A 22,788-nucleotide genomic window follows, 5' to 3' on the forward strand; every position below is an offset into this window, starting at 1 on the left:
CTTCCCAGCACACAAAGAGCATTCCACATATTATCTCATTTGATCCTCAAAACAACTGTAGAAAATAGGTATATCATTATCCCCATCTTACAGATGAAGAAAAAGTTTCAGAAAGCCTAAGTGACTTGTCACATAGTTAAATCCTAAAGCTAGGATTCCAATTCAGGTCTTCCTGCCTGTGAAGTCCAAAATTCTAGCCAACAGGCCACTTAGTGGCCTCATGTGTAATTATATACAATGACAAATTACAAAATGACAAGAGCATCACTTATCTCAAAAAATTTTGAAAAGGAAATTGGCATACTTCTCCTGTAATTCCCCAAAGCCCCTATGGATTTGACAGAGTGATTTAAAGTGGAATACAAAATACATATACATATATATATATATATGTATATATAATGTATATAAAGACTCATTCTAAAAAGAAAAAAAAAGTATGTCCCAAAAGAGTGAAGCATTTGTTAAGCACTTACCATGTACAAAACAATAAGCTAACTATATATAGAAATAACTGGACATACAAAAAATAAGATGGTCCTACTCACAAGGAGCTCACATTCTAATAGGGAAAACAACATACATGGACGAATTCAGCTGCAAGCAGTTGTTAGGCTAGGGCAACAAAGCATATATCAACGCCTTTTCTTTAATGTCATTTCTACTGATAAGGATCATTTCATTTTTTCATGTTGAACCATGGACTGAAAGCAGGTCTGGTTGTTTGGATAAACTTATTTCCAAGTCTCTTAGGTTCACGGTTTGAGGGAAGATGGTGGTCAAGGTCATAGTTTGACTCATCTGGCTCATGCCTACTGTCTTTCCCTTAGTTTTGCAATTGTTTTACATTTGCTTTACAACTGAAGATGAATATCATGAACAAATGCATTCTTTCACAGTATTTGATCATGATTTTCAGGAAGTCGGATGATTCTTAAACTATTTTCTAGATCAGTTATTGTTATATCATATGTCTTACATTTTCTTCCATTTTTAAGTCTTAACTTTGTTTTAATCTTTCTGATTAATTTATTTTTAAATACCTGTAACATATCAGACACTAGACTAAGCATAGGAGATACAAAGAAATGCAAAAAACTATCCTTGCCCTCCAGATGCTTACAGCCTACTATGGACAAACAAGCTAGGGAAAGGACACACATGAAACAATCAGCAGAGGGAAGACACTATAATTAAGAGGGACTGGGAAAGTCTTCCTTTAGAAGATGGAAAAGGAATCCAGAAAACAAAAGCATATCAGTTATTATCGATTCCTTCAATCAGGAATTGAAAGCAAAATCAAAACCTTAAAGCCATAGAAGGAATCAAAGTAGCTCAAATAACAAAAGAAATAAATTACCATCAATAAAAACTGTACTAAAAAGGTTTGAGAAGTAAAGAAATCAGAAGCAAGAGAGAAACCCTGGTCATCTGGATAGTCCAAAGAAGTTTAGCCCAACAAAAAATTTAAATTTGACCAAGTAGAAAACAGCCCACACACAGTAAAATAATGAACAACAGCAAAGTTAGAGCAATAAAAGTAACCAACTCGAGCTTCTCTACACAACAGGAAAGTAGAAGGGACAGAGGCACTCAACACCAATACATCTTCATGATCTCATGGATTTGAGAGTTTCCTCTAAAAATACAGACTCTAACATATGCATATCTCACCATCCTATGCTATTCCTGTCCCAGAGTCTACCTAACACATTAGGGTCTTCCTCACTATGTTGTGAAGGACTGTGTAACAACCCTAAATAAATAAACAAAACTTGTGCTCTTCACAATGAGTTATAAATAACTAACAAAGCATTTTACCATCTTGATATCGCACACAAGTCTCATACCAGGTTTTATCTAGCCATTAGTAAAAGATGAGAATGCACACGCCAATGACGTGTTTAACTACTTTATAGAAAAATGAAATTGATATTTTAACAAATATCTATTATGGAAATTACTGCTATCTTTGTATTAGCTAGCGACAGAATTTACTCATCAAATCTAAAGTTAGAATTTATAATAAAAAACAATAGTAATGAGAAAAATGTATTACATACAGTCAATTTTTGTTTTAAAAACAGTTATTTTTATTTTTCAAGTAACAAAATTTAAAAATTGTACTTTACATACAGAATTCCCCTAAGCTACTTTGGGTCTAGTAGCCCTGTCACAAAAGAAAATGAGGTACTAGTCTGCATATTCTTCACCAAGTTATGTGATCATCATTTCTTTGTGACTACCATCATCATTTTCATTATAGATTCTAGATTTTTTTTTCAGGAATCAAATTCAATCTCATTGGCTTTGTAGATTTCATTCTTTTTCTTTTCTTTTCTTTTTTTAAATGGGATTATTGCCTTCTCCAGTCTCGAGAGACCTGGCACTTCTACAGATCTCCAAGATAATTAAAAGAAGACTAACTCAACAATTGTATCACATCTACTATCCTTGATCTTCTTTCCTCAAATAGAGGATTAAAACAGAGGATAGATCCTTCTGGCTCCCTAACTTTCTTCAAGAAATTCCAATCGTTTTAGAGCTTTAGCTACCTGACACTATTCTTAGAGAAACACTATTGCCCCTGGTTCCATCTCCCCTACAAGTAGTTCTCACCCTTCTCAACCCATTTGCTACATTTGACATTGCTCCTAGATACTGTTTCCTCTCTGAGTTCTTGCAACAGTACTTTCTCCTAGTCTTCGTCTTACTTTTCTGCTGCTCCTCAGTCTTCTGGCCCATCATCCTCGAAATGGCCCATATCAATGTTCTCTAATATTCTGTCCTGGGCCCTCCTCTACCTCTAAGAGGGATTAAACTTTATGGACTCTCTTAGTAGTCTGGTGAAGCCCATGGACCTCTTTTCAGAATAAGGTTTTTAAATGCATAAAATAGAATTCATGAGATTACAAAAGAAACAAATTATACTGAAGCAATTATGAAAAAAATTAAAGCAAATTCATGGCCTCATGTTAAGAATCCTAACTCTAAATCTTCTTTTTTGGTGATCTCACATAGATTTAACAATCATCCCTATGCAAATGGAATGGAAGCAGAATGTATTAAGTGCCTACTACGTGTCAGGCACCATGCTGTGACATAGGTACTATTATCCAATTCTACAGGGGAGAAAACTGCCCAGAGTCACACAGAGTGTACAAGGCCAAATTTGAAGATAGGTATCCCTAACTCTACTTACAGAGCTCTATCTACTGTCCCATCCAGCATTACTTAGAGATAACGCCAGGAGTCTTGTATCTAATCCTACTCTGTACTCTGAACTTCAGTCCCAAGTTACCATTTGCCTATTAGACATTTCCAACTGGATCTTCAGACATATCAAAATCAACAAGTCTAAAACCAAACTTAGCATATTTCACTAGTTTCCCTATATTTAGCCATCTACCAAAGGGATCAGCATTCTTCCAATCTCCCAGTGATATAAAACTCAGCATTATGCTCAATTCCTCAACTCACTTTCATTCTACACAGTCAGATGACAAAGTTTGCCATTTCTTGACAATACCTCTCACATAAGACTGTCTTTCTGTTCACAGAGCTATCGTCGTAGTTCAGGTTACCATCTTCACTGCTTGTCTCAATTTTTGCAATAGTCTGCTGATTTCTCAGAACTCTAATTCACCCTACACACTAATGCCAAAGTAGCTTTCCTTAAATATATGTGACCCCATGATTCTTTTACTCAACTTCCATGGCTTCTTATTGTCTTTAAAATCAATTATAAACTCCTCTATTTAGTTTCTAAAACTTTAGACAATCTGGCTCCAACCTATCCTTCCAGCATCCACAGAAATTACTCCCCCAATCCAGTAAACTAAAGGAGCCCTTCTCTGTTCCTCACACACAACACTTTGGCAATGGTCATCCCACTTGACTGGAGTGTGCTCCCTCTTTATTTGCACCTCATAAAGTCCATCCTTTCCTTTAAGATACCAATCAAACATCTTCTTCTGCGTGGTAGCTTTCCAAATCTCTCCAAATACCAGTGCTTTTCCTTCCAAACCCTGCATTTATATTTATACTTTCTGTGTGTGTGTGTGTATATATATATATATATATATATATATATATGTATACACACACACACACACACACACACACACACACACACATCTCTTGCATTAAATGTATAAGTTCCTTGCAATTAGGGACTATTGTATTCTTCATACTTAAATCTAAGCTTAAAGCACAGTACCTGGCACTTAGCTCCTTAATTGTTTTGCATTGATTGAGGATCGGTTGATGTGCATTTAAAAGCTAAGCTGGTTCACTAGATGGGGAAGGAAGAAAGGATAATGTTGGGAAAAGAAGATAATGTACAAACAAAAGAGATCAATAATGATTTTAAAAACAAAACTTAAGTTGATGAGTTCTCTTTCTATATTCTTGGGTTTCTTTAAACTATTTCTCTTTTTTCCCCCTACCATTCAAATTGTTTCTCTTTGTGCCTTCAGAATTTCATGCATGAGAGACTCTAATCCTTCCTGAGTTATCTTTCATTGTTTAATTTTAGTCCAGTGGATACTAACTACCCTTTCTCTGAACCCTTTGAAATCAGCTCTCTGGAAATCTAAAATGCATGTCGAACTGCCAGGCTTTCATCTCCTTCTCTGTTACAAATTCTAAAACAGTCATTTCCCTAGAAGGTTCCTGTTGTTTCTATGTAGGCAAACAAAATCTCCTTGCTGCCACGAGTCAGGTCAAGCATAAAAATTTCTCTCAATGGTTGTTCCATCTTTTAAAGAATTAAATTATCATTAAGGCAAATCAAGAAAATTTTGCCATTCTTTCCTTCCTTTCTTTTATTCTTTATTTCTTTCTTTTCACTAAAAGTCCAAATAAATGAAGCTTCAACTAATTACTATATCATGCATAACATTATTCTATCATGCTAAGCTTGGCTTGTGATTTGTCTTACCACCTCTTCAACAGTTTCCTCTATCCATGTAAACAATATATGCCAATAACAAGACTGTTTCTATCTCTGCCTTGCCTGTGTACATAATGCACGTTCGAAGTGCCAACTACTCTTACATCAGGATCTCTGAAGCATTTTATTTCAATGGCTCTCTCATTAAATTCTCTCCTGCCTCTAGTCTTCAGTCTATTAGCTGTGATATAGTAGAAAATATACCAGATTAGGATCAGGAGACCTGGCTTCAAGTTTTTCTCTGCAACTTACAAGCAAATTCATTCCATCTCTAAGTCTTAGTTTCCCCTTGTGGTTCAGTTGTTTCAGTCATTCTGACTCCTTCATGACACCATTTGGACTTTTCTTGGTAGAGACACTAGAATGGTTTGCCATTTCCTTTTTTATCCCATTTTACAGATGAGGAAACTAAGGCAAACAGAGTTAAGTGACTTGTTCAGGCTCACACAGCTACTAAGTGCCTGAGGCCAGATGTGAAGATGAATCTTTCTTACTCCAGGACTGGCACTCTGTCCACTATACCACCTGGTTGCCCAGTTTCTCCTTAGCAGCTCAAAATGAGGGAAATGTAGAAGAGCTGCCATAGTGCTATATACTTCACAAAGTTTGTAGTAAGTTAAGTGCCATATGATTGTGAACTATTTTTTTCTGATTATAGCTCTGAAAATAACTTTTTTCTTCTCATTTATGTATTAAACGTTTAATTTTGCCACAGTTATACTTTTTTAAAAAAATAATTATAACTTTTTATTGACAGAACCCATGCCTTGGTCATTTTTTTTACAACATTATCCCTTACACTCACTTCTGTTCTGACTTTTCTCCTCCCTCCCTCCACCCCTTCCCCTAGGTGGCAGGCAGTCCTATACATATTAAATATGTCACAGTATATCCTAGATACAATACATGTGTGCAGAACCGAGCAGTTCTCTTGTTGCACAGGAAGAGTTGGATTCAGAAGGTATAAATAACCCAGGAAGAAAAACAAAATGCAAACAGTTTAAATTCATTTCCCAGTGTTCTTTCTTTGGGTATACCTGCTTCTGTCCAGAGACTGGTACCCTTGAGAGTAACAGGGACGTCTGGAAAAGGGCAAGATTTGGGGAGGAAATCTAGCAGATTTGAGAGTTCCATTTGAAACATTTTGAGGTTGAAATGTCCATAGGATATTTAATTAAAGAAGTCTATGAAACAGTTGGTGTGGGGCTGGACCTGTTCTAAAACAACTGCTTAATAAATATATAAGCCCAGAGAAGTACTCATATTCCAGGTGTGTGATTCAAAACTGATCTTATTTTCAAAGTTAAATTTTATTTTTTAACTCTGAACTAAAATACCAAATAAAATAAGCACTGGCATATAAAAAGTAGAACAACAACAAAGAGGACTGTACATAAAACTGCTTAAAGCTTAACATAAAAACAAAACAAAACAAAAAACCAATACCTAAGATCTTGGCAACTGGTCCCATCACATCCTGGCAAAGAAAGGGAGAAGAAATGAAAGTAGTATCATATCTTATATTCTTGGACTCAAAGATCACACTGCAGATGGAATGGTGACTTAAAAGCTCCTTGGAGGGAAAGCTCTGGCAAATCTGGACAACAGACCAAAAAGCACAGACATCATCTTTCTGACTAAAGTCCATATAGTTAAAGCTATAGTTTGGCTGTGAGAGTTGGATTTTAAGTAATGTCAAGTCCCATAGAATTAATGCTTTTGAATTGTGCTAGAGAACTTTTCGGAGTCCCTTGGACAGCAAGGAGATCAAAGTTAGTCAATAATTAAAGGAATTAATTCAGGACATTTATTGGAAGGTTAAATACTGGAGCTGAAGCTTAAAATACTTTGGCCATATATTGAGAATATGGGACTCTTTGGAAAAGACCCAGATGTTGGGAAAGATAGAAGGCAAAAGGAAAAGGGGATGGCAGAGAATGGGATGAATACATAGCATCATGGCAACAACAAACATGAGTTTGGATAGATTTCAGAAAATAGTAGAAGATAGAAGGGCCTGGAGTATTATGGTCCATGGAGTCACAAAGAGTCAGATGTGACTTAATGACCAAAGAACACATGAAATTAAAAAAATATTTTGTACAGTTTGGTTTTCAAGTATTTCATAAATGTAACTTTCAAAGCTGTCCTACTTGTGTATATTTCCTTCTGATCTTTTTAAGAATCAATCTTTCATCATTAGTCCTTTCGAACCATCTTGAATCACAGTATTGCTGAGAATAGCTAAGCCATTCACAATTAATCATCATACAATATCACTGTTACTGTATACAATGCTCTGAGCAGAACCTGGAGATTACTGGCATGACTCCACAGGTTTTTTCTGAAACCATCCTGTTTGTCATTTTTAAAAATACCACCATTGTACTCCATCACAATCATATACCACAGCTCAGCCATTCCCCAATAGATGTGCATCCCCTGAATTTCCAATTCTTTGCAGTCACAAAAAAAGAGCTGCCATAAACATTTTGGTAGATATGTCATTTTCCTTTTTTATATCTCTTTGGCATACAGACATAATTTACTTTTAATGATTCAAACTCAACACAGCTTTTAAGCAACATTATAAAGTAAGGCATACCTGAATAGCGATTTGCTTTTAAAGCTATAAGCTTCTTAAAACTTTCTAGATACTCTTCAAAAATATACTAGGAAATCAACAGTATGAAAGATGAAATCCTTTTTGATACATCAGAACATATATAAATTCACTAAAAAAGTTTCAAATTTGCATATGTACCCACTGAAAGTACTTTGGGAAAAAGTCACAAATTTTTTATAAAGCAAGAAAAAAATCATCTTTGGTCCACTTCAACAGATACCACTGAATACCAATTACAGTAATGATTCAAAGGGAATTAGATTTTCTAGAGCTGCCAAGTGAAGAATAATTTTTAAAATATTTTTGTATTCATTTAAATTGATATTTTACCAATAGGTTGTTCTTTTCTTAATTGTGTAAGAAGAGATTAGAATACATGTAAACTTGCATCCTTTAGTCACTTTCTGCCTAACGAGAACTTCAAGAAAAAGGACATAGCAAAACAGTTAAAATGGCGATCAACTGAAATAATAACTTCAACTTTGGTGAGTAGAAATGTTCCACTGTATGTTCTACTGGGAAGGCTAAGTGATTTGGCTTTTTAATGTTGAGAATAAAGATGATTTACACTGGGAACTTGTCCTATCATTGGTAAATTATTTGTGGACTGTGAAATGATTCACCCAGAAAGCCAGAGAACTGCACTTTTTAGCATTACTTGCATTTATGCTACTAGACCTGGAGGCAGGCTAATTTTCACTGAATGATGTGGAATCAGTATTTACAGAAAAGATCCTTGCTGAAAATGACCTAATTTTGAGAGTCGTGAAAGATAGATTCTCAATATATCTCAAGAAGGAAGGGTATAAAAAACTTGGAAAAACCCAGACATTATTACCAAAAAATTAAAGGCAACAAGGTAATGTTATGGACCAGAACTCTGAACTTGAAACAAAGGATTCTTACAAGGTACAAAGTCAGTGGGATTGATAGAGACAATAGTTATCTAATTTGGGAGGTTCAGTATGATCGATTTAATCCTACAAGGAGATGTTATGGGCCAGAACTTGAAACAAGGCACTAAGTGGAATTGAGGAGACAATGGTTAAATCTAGTTTAGCATTGATTTAATCCTACAACAAATAATGGTTTCCTAGTGATATGATTAGTATATACTCAGTGTGGGGCATATAAGCTAGAAGCTCTCAGGGCCAGAAAGAGACAAGTGCATTAGAAGCTCTTAGAGGCTGAGATAGATTCATTCCATCGTCCACCTTTGAGAAGGCAGGAGGGACCTCAAGCTCTCGGAACCAAGGAGAGAGAAAGGCTCCAGAAAACTAGCCAAGCCCCAAGCGAAGGAGATAGGACTTTGAAGGAGACAATAAAGGATTTGGACTTTAACATCTGGCTACACTTGTGTGGTGATTACTCTGAACTGAAATGAAGGCTGTCTCCAGAGATCCCAAGAAAACCTCAACAGAGAACATTTTAGAGAGAATATTACAGGATAATATTGAGAAAAGGGGGAAAAAAACTATCAACCTATATGCACATATTTTTATCTTGGCTGAATATTTAAGAAGAAAATCAAGCAAGGTTTTTAGGATGCAAATATGACATATAAAACAAAATGAACAATAAATATTAAAACTAGAATATACATTCACCTCTACTGAGAATAAAGATTGAAGATTTTTCCCTTAACCTGAATTCCTGACTCTGGCTGATTTTAAATACGTGGTCATCATCTTTGATAAAGATAAGAGTAAGGAGGTAGACTTTTACATAAATACTCCACACCAGACTATATTCGCACAATTGACTGAAAAGCATCGAAAATACAAGGTTCTATCATACTTATTAATTATTAACTATAAAAAGCATTTGATTTAATTTAACAAAACAAGATTCCACTTTAAAGATGCTCCTCTAATAAGCTGTCATACACATTTTTAAAATCTTATGATACTTGAAAAAGACATTCCCAAAATAGCTGTAACCCTAATGAAAGCAACATCATTTGACAATCTGCTGATTATTAATATAAAGCTAGACATAAATCAGGGAGACATATGCTTACCAAAGGTGTTTGTCACTGTTATGGAAGATATCCAAAAGAGTACAAAGAGAAGAAGGATTCCTTATAGAAGATTAGTTATTTGCAAAACACTCATTATTTCTACCCAAGTTATATACTTTGTCATGTCTCTTTTGAAATGACAACTATACCTGCCAAGAGAAGGGTTGTTGAAAAGGCGTTACTGTTTTCTAAGACCACATAGATACCACTTCAATGACTGGCCTCCAAAATAGTTCAATTTAGTCATAAAGGCATATATGAAAATTAACTCAATGTTATTATCTGCATTTAAGCTACAACTTTGGATGATCATTTACTAGAGAACCCTGATTAATACAAATCCATTTTTTCTTGACAAGTTCCTTTTTGTATTGATCTGGTTTGAAAGTGACAAAATGTGATGACCACGTATTTAAAATCAGCCAGAGTCAGGAATTCAGGTTAAGGGAAAAATCTTCAATCTTTATTCTCAGTAGAGGTGAAGAAGGATTGCGATAGCAATATGGGCAGCTGTGACAGGAAGCCAGCTAGCAGAGGTGAAGGAGGATTGCAGGTGAAAAGGGGATCAGAGGTGAAGGGCGGTAGCGATAGCAATGCGAGCAGCTGTTTAAGATGCCAGCCAGCAGTCTCTCTTTCCGCTTCCCTTTCTACTCCCCTGCTTCCACCCACCAAAGTCATCATTTCCTATACATCAGGACTTGCACAAAGAGTGGGCGGGGGCCATTCTTTCTCCAAGCATATATATTAATAGAGTATGGTCCAATTACTATTTAGCCTCATGTGCTTGGGACCTCAGTGCATCAACTCAAGCCTCAGCCCATTACAACAAAAGATCTCAAGAAAAAAGTCTCACAGAGTGACATGATCAGATGTCATAGGTCAGGATAAAGTAACTCTTTCCATAGCTGTTAACTTCAAACTGCAGAAGCCTCTTTAATGACCAAATAGTGACATTATATTAACACTTACAGAAAAAGCCATGATCAAAATCAATGTGTTTGGTTATCATGTAGATGTAATAAGTACTAAGAAGCCACTATAATCCTATACAATATTAGTGAATCGTTAGAGTAGTTAATAGATGCTTAAATTAATTAGATACTCTTGTGGCCTAATCTTATGTATTTATCAGGAATAACTATTTGCTACAACCAGTTATCTCTATGGAAAAATATATTTGTCATATGAAATGAATGCATAAAGAATAACTGAATAGAAATGATTCAGTGTTATTCTTGTTTAGTATCTTTTTACAGAATAACAACCTGAGCTTCAGTTGAGCTTAAACATGAGAAAAAAATAAAAATAAATCATAAAGAGCTCAATGGAAATGAACCCCTGAGGGGAAAAAATAGAGGTACTCAATTAATCTTTATATTAATCCTTTATGGCAGTCCTGAAGCCAGAAGCCCTCCCCAGAAGCCAAGAACAACTATTTTCAAAGCTACTCTATTTGTTCTGTGTCTTTAGGAACTTGCTGATGAAGGTTTGTATTTCCTGGGCTTGACGGACCACTTCTCCCTGGCAACCCCTCTCCCTGTCCAGACACTGCAAGTATTTACCCCCAACCTGGATAAGGTAGGTCTTGGAGTAATGTTAACAAAAGTTATTTTTTGATCAAATCAAATTACACATATAAAACTAAAATTTACATTTTCAAATGAATGAAATGACTTTAAATTTATAAGGAAAAAATAATGTTTGCATTATCTACCCCCATGTCTTTTCCCAAAGACTTCCAAATTTCTGGAAATTTTGTACCTGTACCCACCTTCCATTTTTTGAAAATAGATAAGTATCTATTTTAAAAAACTTGTATAAAAACCTTAATAGAATTTTAAGTAAACATAACAGTAACAGTATAGAAATAAAGAATTTGGAAATTAGGTAGTGTAAAACTATGGTGTGCAAGTTCTGGTAAATTGTGCCCAACTAGAAAAGCTTAGACTATGGATCCAGGAATGGATTGTATGTCTGGGGATCAGGGACCAGCTTTGCTAAACTTAGAGACTCACTGTCAGCTTAGTCACAGAGAAATGACTTTTCCCAGTCACAGAAACTCTTAAAGATCTTCAAATATCTGTAAAACTTTGAGTCATTCCCCAATTTAGTCAAAGGATATAAACAAGAAAATTTTTGATGAAGAAATCAAAACTATATACAGGCATATAAAAATGTTCCAAATCATTATTGATGAAATAGCTTTGAGATATTTCAAACCAAGAAGATTAGCAAAAATAATAGAAGAAGAAAATGATAAAAGTTGGAGGGAATATAGAAAACTTGGAACATTAATACAAGGTTGGTGTAATGATAAACTGATCCAACCATTTAGAAGAGCAATTATGCCCAAAGAGTTATCAATTACATGTCCTTTGACCCAGCAATACCACTATTGGATTTGTTTCCCAAGGTGATCAGCAAAAGAAAAAAAAAGAGCCTCTATGTTCTAAAATACTTGTAGCAGCTCTCTTTGTGTCAGCAAAAAATTGGAAACTGAGCAGATGCCCAACAATTGGGAATGGCTAAGCAAGTTGTGGTATATGATTTGAAAGAATACTATTGTAGTATAAGAAATAAGCTGTTTGATTTTAGAAAGATATGGGAAAACTTGCATGAAATAATGTGAAGTGAAAAGAGCAGAACCAAGAAAAGGTTGTACAGTAACAGCAAAATTGATGAATAATTGTGAACAACCAAGTTATTCTGAGTATTGTATATTCTTAAATAAACTACAAATGACCTATGAAGGAAAATGCTCTCTTCTTCTAGAGAAAGAACTAACAAAGAGAAGTATGCATAGTACAGTTTTACATATTTTTATAAATCTGTGTCAAATGATGGCCTTCTGTAGTATGGGGTAAGGAGGGAGGAAGACCATTCAGAACTTAAAATATAGCAAAATAAATAAAAGTTTTTAAAAGATCATCCAACATATTAAAACATTAAGTAGATGTGAATGGCTTCAGTGAAAGAACTCACACCAATGAAATTGGATACTTAAAGTATTCAAAGTTTATCATTATTATTATCACTAGCACTATTATCTTTGAGATTTATAGATAAGAACAGCATAAATGGGCTGAGAGCATCTGCCACACTTGATAAAGAGCCCTGACATCTAGTTCGGTAATATCTGTGTTTGGAGACTGATGAAATTAGTGCTGCTTATGGCAGTAAAAATGTTATCCAAAAGGAACTAGGCTCATCACTAAATAGTAAGGATCCTCAAAACCAGGCCAAGATTTAAACTCTTAATGGCAAAAATGAGAAGCACTCTTTCATTAGTAGTCCCATAAATAACATAATGCCACTCTCAAGTTAATAATCATATTTTGAAGGACTAGATTATGTATATGCGTATGTGTGCGCAAACGTGTGTATAGAAAATGATTTTGAGTTTTATAGTCACATGATAAGCATCATTAAAAGACAAAGAAATATCAGCCCTTCACCAGAAAGCAAAGAGAAATAAATAAAATGGTTCTTTTGGATTGATGATCAAATTTGAATGAACTGAAAACAACTGACAAATTGTATAAAGTAAAAAAAAAAAAAAAAAAAAAGTAGTTTAGAAGAGAGAATTATTTTATAACCAGGATATTTGGGTACAGCTTCCTGGTTTTGAAGAATTCTACTTTTCTGAACTTCACTCACTTTTGTTCAAGTTTAAACTCTTCATTAGGAAAAACACAAAGAAACTGGATCATCAAATTTTGGGGGGACGGGAATGTTAAGACTCAGTCTGTGAGATGCTAGACATTCAGGAAAAAAAATGAAAAATGTAGTCAACCATTCAAATGTTTGGTATTGTGTAAATAAATTGTTCAAATGACTGACTACATTTTTTCTTTTTTTGTTTGGATATCTTATTTTTAAAAACTTATTTAATATTTCCCCCAGTTACATCTAAAACAATTTCTTTACATTTTTTAAAAAAAACTTTGAGTTCCAGATTCTCCCCCTTATCCCCACCCTATCCTTCATTAAGAAACCACATGTGAAGTTATGCAAAACATTTCCCTGAAAGTCATGTTGTGAAAGAAAACACCTCTCCCACCCTAAAACACACACACACACACACACACACACACACACACACACACACACACACACAAAACCATCTTAAGAAAAATAAAGTTAAAAATAAATAAATAAGAGTATGTTTCGATCTGGATCTGTATTCAGACATAATCAGTACTTCATCTGGGTATGGATAGGACTTTTCATCATAAATCCTTCAGAGTACTTGTGGATCACTGTACCACTAAAAACAGCAAAGTCACCTACAGCTGGTTGGGTCTGGATATCTTATTGACAGAAACAGAAGAAACAAGTAAGATTTCTTGGACATCTTTGTGGAATTAATGTTTAAAATAATATTTAGGCTTCTGTAATGCATTATGGATTAAGGTTCGACATCAGGGAGAACTTAATAATGACAAGAATTCTGAAATAATGATTATTATCAAGCAGATACATAAGCTATATCTATGAATAAAAAATATATGCTTCTTGGTACCATATGGTAAGTGACAAATGAGTGATGCTCTCAAAGTTAGGCTAGTCCTGAAGACAAAGCAAATACAAAATATGAAGAAAAGGAAATTTAGTTAAAATGGTGTTTGGTAAAGAAAAAATAAAACTCTCAGAAGACCCAGGTTCAAATGTGACCTTTGTCAGGTCACTTACCACTATTCTGACTCAGTTTCCTTACCTGTAAAATGAGCTAGAGAAGGGAATGGCAGTATCTCTACCAAGAACATCCTAATAGGGTCACAGAGTTGGACACAACTGAACAATGGCAACATTATGACAACATAAGTAACATATTTCAGAGATTTTTCATTTGATATATGTGGGTACATCCCCATCTGATGCCCAGTGTAAACCCTGTACAACCTACAAGTTGTTTTGAAAACTGCTGTTGTCAAAACCAGTTAATGACCCTACAACTAATTTGGTAATAAATCTCCCCAAACTTTGCGAGGCTTGTTTTTGGATAACAGACATGAAGTCCAGCTCCATGCCCATATCTCTAACATTTAACTAAAAGAGCTCAAGAAAGTACAATTAAGTAACTACAAAACAATAAAATTGACTAACATGAGTCAAAAATAACTCACATGCACCCATGTTGTCTTTTCTTCCTGTTCTCTTTGTTGAAGTAGCCCTCGGTTCTCAGTGATGGCTTCTAGAGATCGGACACAATCTTGTTTTGGTAGTCAGAAGATGTCATGCAGGAACACTCTTCATGGAAACAGCATCTTTGTGCTGGGAATGGCAAGGTTTCCAGAGAAAAGATCTAACATCTTTAGTACAATCTTCATGCAAAAAGCACAAAATTTTAGACCTGAGTTATTTTAGTCCAGACAAAAGGCTTGAAATGTTTTGGGGCATTTTAAGGCCCACCAGATCACAATCTCGTGAAGAGGTGGAAAGACCAAGTTCTTGGGCCAGAGAACAAGTCTTCTGGCCTGGTGTGTGCATGGTTACAGTCTTAGGACAAGGTAAATTTTCCCTGTGAGGGAAAGTTCTGGCCCAATCACATGCAAGCAGATGTCCTAGATGCTTGGTATTCTTAAATACACAATCCATATCAGGCTGGGTTATTGTTTTTTTTTAATTGTCTTTGTCCTTCTTTTTGGTTTCATTTCTTTGGGGATAGAGGGAAATGGAATGGGTCTAGCTCAAAATTAGATGTGAGGTGCTAGTATGCAGAGGAAGAAAACTTCAGTAGATAGGTAGTGAGTAGGAGAAAAAGGGCAGACAAGGGAGTTGAAGGAAGATTGGAGGTCAAGGGAATATAAGAATGCTTGCCAAGAGGTTATTCCTAGTGGTACTCAGATATATTAGTGGCTGCTTCCCACTCACCCTGGTGGAACGCACTGAGACTGTCGGATATGGGGGAAGCTGTTTGGTCCTAGAAGTGTGTGGAACATGGCTAAAGTTGTAGGTTGCAGGCCTAGTCCAACAACTAAATCAGATAAGGAAATTTCTATTTGGTAGCAGAGCCAAAATTATAAGCTGGAGAGGTCCTGACTCTGTCAAGCTTCCCTTTTTCTTCCCATGCTACTTGTGCTAATCGACTATAGAAAAAGCATAGGATGGACAGGAAGAAGTTGTTGGGGTGGGGGGAAGGAGAAACTGAATTTTCCAAAGGTGGGGTGGACAACCTTCTATAGCTTTAAGAAAGGACTTGAAAAACTCAGGAAACCCTACTTGGTGCTCAAGCAGAAGATTCTTATTTAACACAGGAAAACAAAGAGGGAACTTCTACATCTCCCCCAAACAAGAGAGTCCTGGGAAAGAGGAGGGAGAAGAGCCAGGGGAACAAGGGGTACTTCTACTTACTAGCTTTGAAGAGAGCTTGGGGAACGGTGGTTTGAGATTTGGGATTGTTTTGAGTTTTGGTGGCGTGTGTCTTAAATTGTTGGTTCTTTCTCGCTTGGTTTTTGACTGGCTTGTTCTTTCCCGCTTGGTTTTTGGCTGGCTTGGTTTTTGAAGTGGTTAAAAAAAAACCAAACTGCTCAAGCTGCAGGACAGGTATAATTATGGTTAGCAGCCCAGAGCAGGTCTGGAACCACCCCTGCATGCAGCTGGAGGATGGAAATCACACTGAGCACATGCATGATCTGGTGGGAGTTACACCAGTAATCGAAAGCCCCAGGATTCCAGCTCTCTGGCAGCCGGGCCACATTCACCAGTCCTCCCAGCAGCGCCAAGGCATCCATTCGAAGGTAGCAAGGCAGGGCCCCGGGGGCTCCGGAACCCACTCCCAGAGCCCGGATCCCGAACACCAGCAGGCGGGTGATGGCCTGCCAGCCGAAGGCCTGGAGCCGAGCCATATTTGAGCGAGCGGTGACGGCGTGCCAACCGGCTTTGATGGACAGCAAGGTGTAAAGCAGCAGGATGACCAGGCGCAGGCGAGGCCAGCAGGTCAGGGTGGAGTGAATCATGGGTAAGGCTCCGAGGCTGTTGGCCAGCCAGACCCCGCACATATCGAGGGCCAGGAGGCGGGTGTAGACGCGGCTGCCTCCTTGGTGGCACATGAAGAGGTGGTAGAGGACGGAACCGGCAGGAGGTGCCAGGCAAGCCAAGCAGTGGGTGCCACCCAGCCAGCAGCCCCAGCCCAGCTGGCCCCAGGGGATGGTCAGGGGCAGCAGCACCAGGAAGACCAGCAGGGCCAGCCCGTGGATGTAGATGTTGCCCAGCTCGTTGTGCAGGTAGAATAGGCTGAGGACACAGCCCAGCGTGCTGCTGGAGGGCCGGTAGCCTGTCAGCACGAACGGGTTGAACTGCAGATGAGAAGGAGTCTGGGCCCAGGCCAGCAGCCGCGGGCTGGGCTTCCGAGCCATGGCGAGGTGGGGCGCCTGCTGGCCAGCCGCTCTAGAAGCTTCCACATTTCAACAAACGGTCAGCGTTCTCAATTCGGCCGTCTCTGCGCAGGCGCTCTCCCCGGGAGCGGGAGGAGGGGACCGGCCACAGCGGACCCCGACCTGGCCGCAGGTACCACACCGAAGGGCGGGGCCAAGTTTGCCCTGTGGCCCAGCCTGGGGCTCTTTCCCTCGCTCTGAATCAGGAGTAAAGGGAGGGGGAAGGGACTCTTCCGTGTTGGGAGCCACCTTTAAGTAAAGACTTGCAAAGATGAAGGGGAAGGATGGTGAAGGGGCTGTCGAAAGACCCCCAGAAATGACTGAAGGCAAAGTTTTAGGGAAGCAGGAGTAGCTGGGGAGGAACTGAGGCAGAGCCGTGAGAAGCAGAACGACTGAGAGGGAAGCAAGACTGCCGGAACCAACTTGGAAAGTGTATCTCTGACCGCCACAGTTACCACCCAGTGTGCGCCCTCCAACAGGCGAACTAGCCTCCTGATAGAGGGAGAGGGCTGAAGGGCTCCCGGCTGACAACCCGGCCTATTCTGGTGCACGGCCAACGTGGGAAATGTGTTTGGCTGCACCACATCTTGGTGGAACACAGGTTTGTGTTTCCTTTTTTTCCAAAATGTTTTTGTGGGGGGCGGGGGGTGGGGCGGGAGGGTAAGAATACCCACATCTTCATGAAAATAAAATAAAACTGAACCTAAAAAATTAAGAACAATATAATCTCATAGGAGGAGGGTACCTGAGGGAGGAGAGAGCAGAGACAAGATCCGATAACCGTGTTTTTGTATCAGGAAAGCTGTCTCGTACTAGCTAGCAGGGGATAGAAGTGTCCAAGGGATCTATTGAGGTCTAACGTCAGAAAAGATTTCCTGACAATTAGAGTTGCCTGAAAGCGAATCAAGGGGCTCCTCCTCAGCAGAGAGAGTCAGCAGAGTGTAGATGACCATTTGTTGGAAGAACTGAGAAAAGAATTTTGGTTGAAGGAGCCTGTATATCAGATGGCTTCTGAAGTCCCTTCTCCTACACACTATGTGATTCTTATCTGAACAGTATACAACTTGAGCGCTTCAAAACCTCCAAGTGATGGAGAACTTAACTACTTTCCAAGATAGCCCACTTCATCTGGAGGTACTTCTAATTGTTAGGCAATTTCCATTTAGGTTGAACCAAACTTCTCCCCAAGTGGTATTCTCATACTTCTCTTTTTGGGGGAGAGGGGCCATCACTAATCTAGTCCCACTCTACCTCTCAAAGACACTTCTCACTTAAAAATCAAACAATAACTTGTAACAAAAAATTATAAAGCAAAAGCACGTCCAAAAATATATGTCTCATTTGGCACTTTGAGTCCTGAATCCAGACTCCAGACCTGTCATACAGTGGAAAACAGTCAATTATTATTCCTGTCCTCCTACAACTTTATCCATAACTGCCACTTTCTTTTTCAGTTATCTTTACCCATATGATGAGTATGAGGTGGAGCTCAAAAGTTACTGTGACTTATATTTCTCTAATTATGAGTAACTGGGGCACTTCTTTCATCAATCTATTGACAGCTTGGATGGCGTTTTGAAAAGTGTCTGTTCAAATACCATGACCATTTTGTCACTTTATTGCAGAATGGCTCTTGTTTTTATGTGTTTGAATCACTTCCCTGGCTACTTTATGAGACTTACATGAATTTACCAAACATTATATTTTTCCAGTTAACTGGTTCCCTTCCAAAACTTCACTGATTTTGCTTGTGCAAAAGTTTTTTTAATTTTATGTAATTACAACGTAAGCTCTAGAGCTACTATCTCGAGTCCCCAAAGGGTGGCTACTGTGCCTCTTCTCAGAATTCTAAGCTTCTCCCTTGAATGGGGGAGGGGGAATGGTTTTTCTAGTACTATAGCTCTTGCCGGTATGTCTCTGTACTCCTCTACTTTATCAGCAGATAGCAATTAGCCAGAGGTAATTACTTGTTAGAAATAAGCATTTTATCAGGAAGGCATAATAAGAGCAATTATAACAAAACATCCTTTGAAGCATGGAACATACTCTTGTATAAGTAAAGAGTCTAGTGGAAAACAGGCTCAAGCCTATATGGCACAAGGGTAACTCATAGCTCTTGGAAGTCTTTTCCTTGTTTTATAGTGTAATGGGCTGAAACTGAGCAGATGCACTTGGACAGCTGAGCTTAATTTAAGGCTAATTACTTATTGGACAATACTCTATTAGCATATGCTTGGAAAATGGCCCGCCCCACTATTCTGTGCTGGCTTGATCTGTTGGTGTATACAGAGAATTGTAGGCGGGATTAGAGGATGGAGTAAGACAAGCCTGAGTTACTTCTGCACAGGACAGGAAGAAAAGAGGTATGGAGATTCCTATGTCCATTCCTCTCACTTTGACAAAGAATAAAGACCAAAGGCTTTTGCTTATCTGACTCTGGCTGATTCTAAAGTATCCAGGGTGCTAACTTGGTCTTCACATTGTAGAGCCCTTTTGAAGTTCTTACTGTATATGGTTATAGAATTCTGAGGGGTTCCTTATAATCTCCTTTATAAGTTTTAGTTGCCTTTCCTTAGTGTGCCTAAGTTGTCCTCATTTCTCAATACAGATACCCATTTCATTTGCTTTTCTTCTGTGGACACTGCTAAGGAAATAATTAGAACTCCAAATCCTTCAACCTTTTGAACTTCACATGGTCCTTGTCTGGTCAAAGGGGAAGTAAGGAAGAGAAAAAGCCCATCCCTTCTCTCTCTCCTATCCCCTTGTCCCAACAAGCAATCCCCTTTCAAGGGCTTGGTCCTAACTTTTGGATAACCAATGAGACAAGAGAATCCAAATTGCCTATTTTATGGAAGAGACAGAGGGTGTAATGAGATATACACTAGAGGTTAATGCCTAACAAATTAATTTAATAGAGATATTCTGACCTGATAAAAGTATCAGGACCAGAATATCTTCATAGTTACTTTAAGAGGAATGGGGTGATTTATCAATTCAGTTGTCTCCAAAACATCCATTTTATTTTTTCTGCTCTTCTCTACCCCTTGTTTAGTCATGAACTCTTCCCCATCTATAGCTACAAAATATATTTCCTTTATTGTAACTTATTACAAATAACACTCACAGGAAATCAACTAACCAATGAACTTGCTGTTTCTGGCTGTAATTTGACCATTTAACAAATATTACTGTGTATTTAGGGTATTGGGCATAAGTCCAAAGTACTGACTAGTCCCCTAAACTCAATTTAATTACCTAACAAGTTTTTATAACCTTAGACTAAAAGTGAGTAACTTCTGTTCTATTGAGGGGCACTAACATATGGGAGAAAAATCAATTAAGAATCCCCTAAGTTTTTTTTTTTAAATAGTTCTTAGGTGGCTGTTTTCACAGTGGGAGGAGGTGAGCAGGCCAGAGAAAAATAACACATTTTTTCTTATCTAGCTCTTAAATCTAGAGAATAAAGCTATTCAGAATAAATGACAACAAAATAATAAAACATTTTCTACATTACAACCCTTAGTGGAGAATGGAATGTGAAAGTGAGGACATGGAAAATAAAGAGATTGAAAAGGACTGATGAGGGAGACACATAAAAGGGCAGAAGAGTTGGGAAGGCAGAAAAAAAAAACGGACAAAAAGTCAAGGAGAAACTAACCCTTGTGAAATTCAGACATATTCAGAGAGAAGTACACAAGTAACAGAGATAACTTAAGGGGATGAGTTCTTAGACCACTCAAAGATATTCATCCACCACCCTCCCTCCTTCTCTACTTTGTTCCTTTCCATATGATTATGTGGAAGCATGAGGGAGCCTGCTCCTGGCCATAATATTTGAAATGTGTGATGGCTAAGAGTTCTTAAGTGGAACCAGAAGTGACTTGTGCTATTTACTGAGGTGGAAAATGAGCGTGTACTGGCTCTCTCTCCCCCTGCCTCATTGTTGTGTTCTTTTTTTTTCTCTCTTTTATTTTCTTACTTTCTTTCCTCTGTTCCTCTTTCTTTATTCCTTTCTCTCTCTTTTCTCTCTATCTCTCTTTTTTCTTCCCTCTACACTCTATTTCTTTCTCTCTGTCCCTCTCCTCCTCCCTTTCTTTCTCCCTTTCTTGTTCTTCCTCTTCCCCTCTCCTTTCTCTCTTTCTCCCTCTGTGTCTCTCTCATGTCTACACATGCATGCTCATGTAGATAAAAATAAGAGGAGAGATACAGAAGAGAACCCGGGGTATGGAGACCAATCAGCAGTCTGCTGTGATAGTCCAGTAGGAACTTCTAAGAACCTGAACCAGGGTGGGGATGAGGGGAGTGAACAAAAGATGAAAACGATGAAATAACAAGACTTGATGACAGTTTGAAAATGGAGTGGGTGCATCTGAGGAGTTGAGGTTGACACAAAAGTTATTAGCCCGAGGGACTAAGAATGGCAGTGACAGAAAAGTTGGAAAAAGGAAAGGGTTGGAGGAGAAAAATAACGAGTCCAGCTTTGGACATGCTGAGTGGGCAATCCTAAGACAGTTGGAGATTCCGATAGGCTGTTGGTGATATGACACTGGAGCTCAGGAGGGAGATGAGAGACAGATAAATAAATCTATGAAAATGAATTATGAAACAACATCAATGCTAAACATGTATGTGCCAGATGGCATGACATCTAAATTCACAGAGGAAAAGTTAACTAAATTGCAAAAAAGATAAAGTAACACAATAATAGCAGATGACTTTAATATTCCTTTCTCAAACAAGTCATAAGACTTGTAAGGTAAGGTAAACAGAACTGAACATAGAGAATTGAATAAACTGCTAGAGAATTTAAAGCTGGAAAAATTAATGACATCTTCTGAATAGGCACATTAGAGAACATACTATTTTTCAGACCCACATGGCTCCTTTACAAAAAATAGATAATGTGCTACAGAAACTATATATAAATATTTTAAAAACTAGAAATACTAAAATATCCTTTATAGACAATAACAGTAAAAATCAATAGAGATGAACGAGCCAAAAAGAAACTTAATAATGAAATCCTGAATAATGAATGGGTCAAAGAACAAAACATAGAAAAATGAATTATATAAAAAGACAAAGATAATGATGGGGGGGGGTGGGAAACACCAAAAGTTCTGGGATGAAGCAAACAGTCCTCAAAGAAAAAAAATAATATCTCTAAAACTATGACTCTTCAAAAAAAATAAAAATATTAATGAACTGAAGACACAACCTGAAATAATTAGAAAACCAATGAAGAAAAAATACACACAAAAGATGAAATCTTGCAAATTAAAGGAAAAATACATCAAGTTGAAAACCAAAAAGACTATGGAAGTGATAAACAAAACTAAGTGCTAATTCTTTGAAAAGACTAACAAAATGTCAAACCTTTAATGCACTTGATTTTAAAAGATGTCTTAACAAAATTTTCAAAATGAATAAGGTGAAACCATAGCACAGTAGAAATTATATACCAATGGCATGGCAAATTTTTTTTAACAGGAAGGATTATCTACAAAAGAACAAAATTACCAAATGAACAGAACACCATATAAACCTTATATAACCAGTTTCAGAAGAAGTAACCAAACTAGCTATAAAGAAGTTAAAAAGGGGATAAAGGAGGGGAAATACCTCTAGTTCTATTGGATTTAGGAGAGAATCTCATCAAAATTTCAAGGAAAAATACCTATGTTATTACAAATTATCCTCAGAAATGGAGAAAGAAAATACTAACAAACTCTTAATGCTACAACATTTATAGCCCAAAAAGTATTCAGTATTATTGAGTTGGAGTTTTATCAGGAACACAAGAATGGTTCAA

General features: G+C 37.5%; 1 protein-coding gene across 4 annotated transcripts in view; it reads right to left on the minus strand.

The window, feature by feature from the left end:
* LOC127542863 (progestin and adipoQ receptor family member 4-like) overlaps window positions 1-16,970 on the minus strand; it is an 82,272-nt gene extending 65,302 nt beyond the window's left edge. For 2 of the 4 annotated variants that reach the window (XM_051968724.1, XM_051968723.1), the window contains exons 1-2: window positions 14,727-16,970; window positions 4,220-4,294 (exon numbers count right to left, since the gene is read on the minus strand). In XM_051968724.1, the coding sequence (XP_051824684.1) occupies window positions 16,131-16,958 (828 nt within the window). In that variant the 5' untranslated portion in view covers window positions 16,959-16,970 and the 3' untranslated portion in view covers window positions 4,220-4,294; window positions 14,727-16,130. The remainder of the gene's footprint in view (window positions 1-4,219; window positions 4,295-14,726) is intronic. The other 2 variants (XM_051968721.1, XM_051968720.1) reach the window with 2 other exon arrangements.
* Window positions 16,971-22,788: the final 5,818 nt, after the last annotated feature.

The sequence above is a fragment of the Antechinus flavipes genome, chromosome X (genome assembly GCF_016432865.1).
Source record: "Antechinus flavipes isolate AdamAnt ecotype Samford, QLD, Australia chromosome X, AdamAnt_v2, whole genome shotgun sequence".
NCBI lineage: Eukaryota > Metazoa > Chordata > Mammalia > Dasyuromorphia > Dasyuridae > Antechinus > Antechinus flavipes.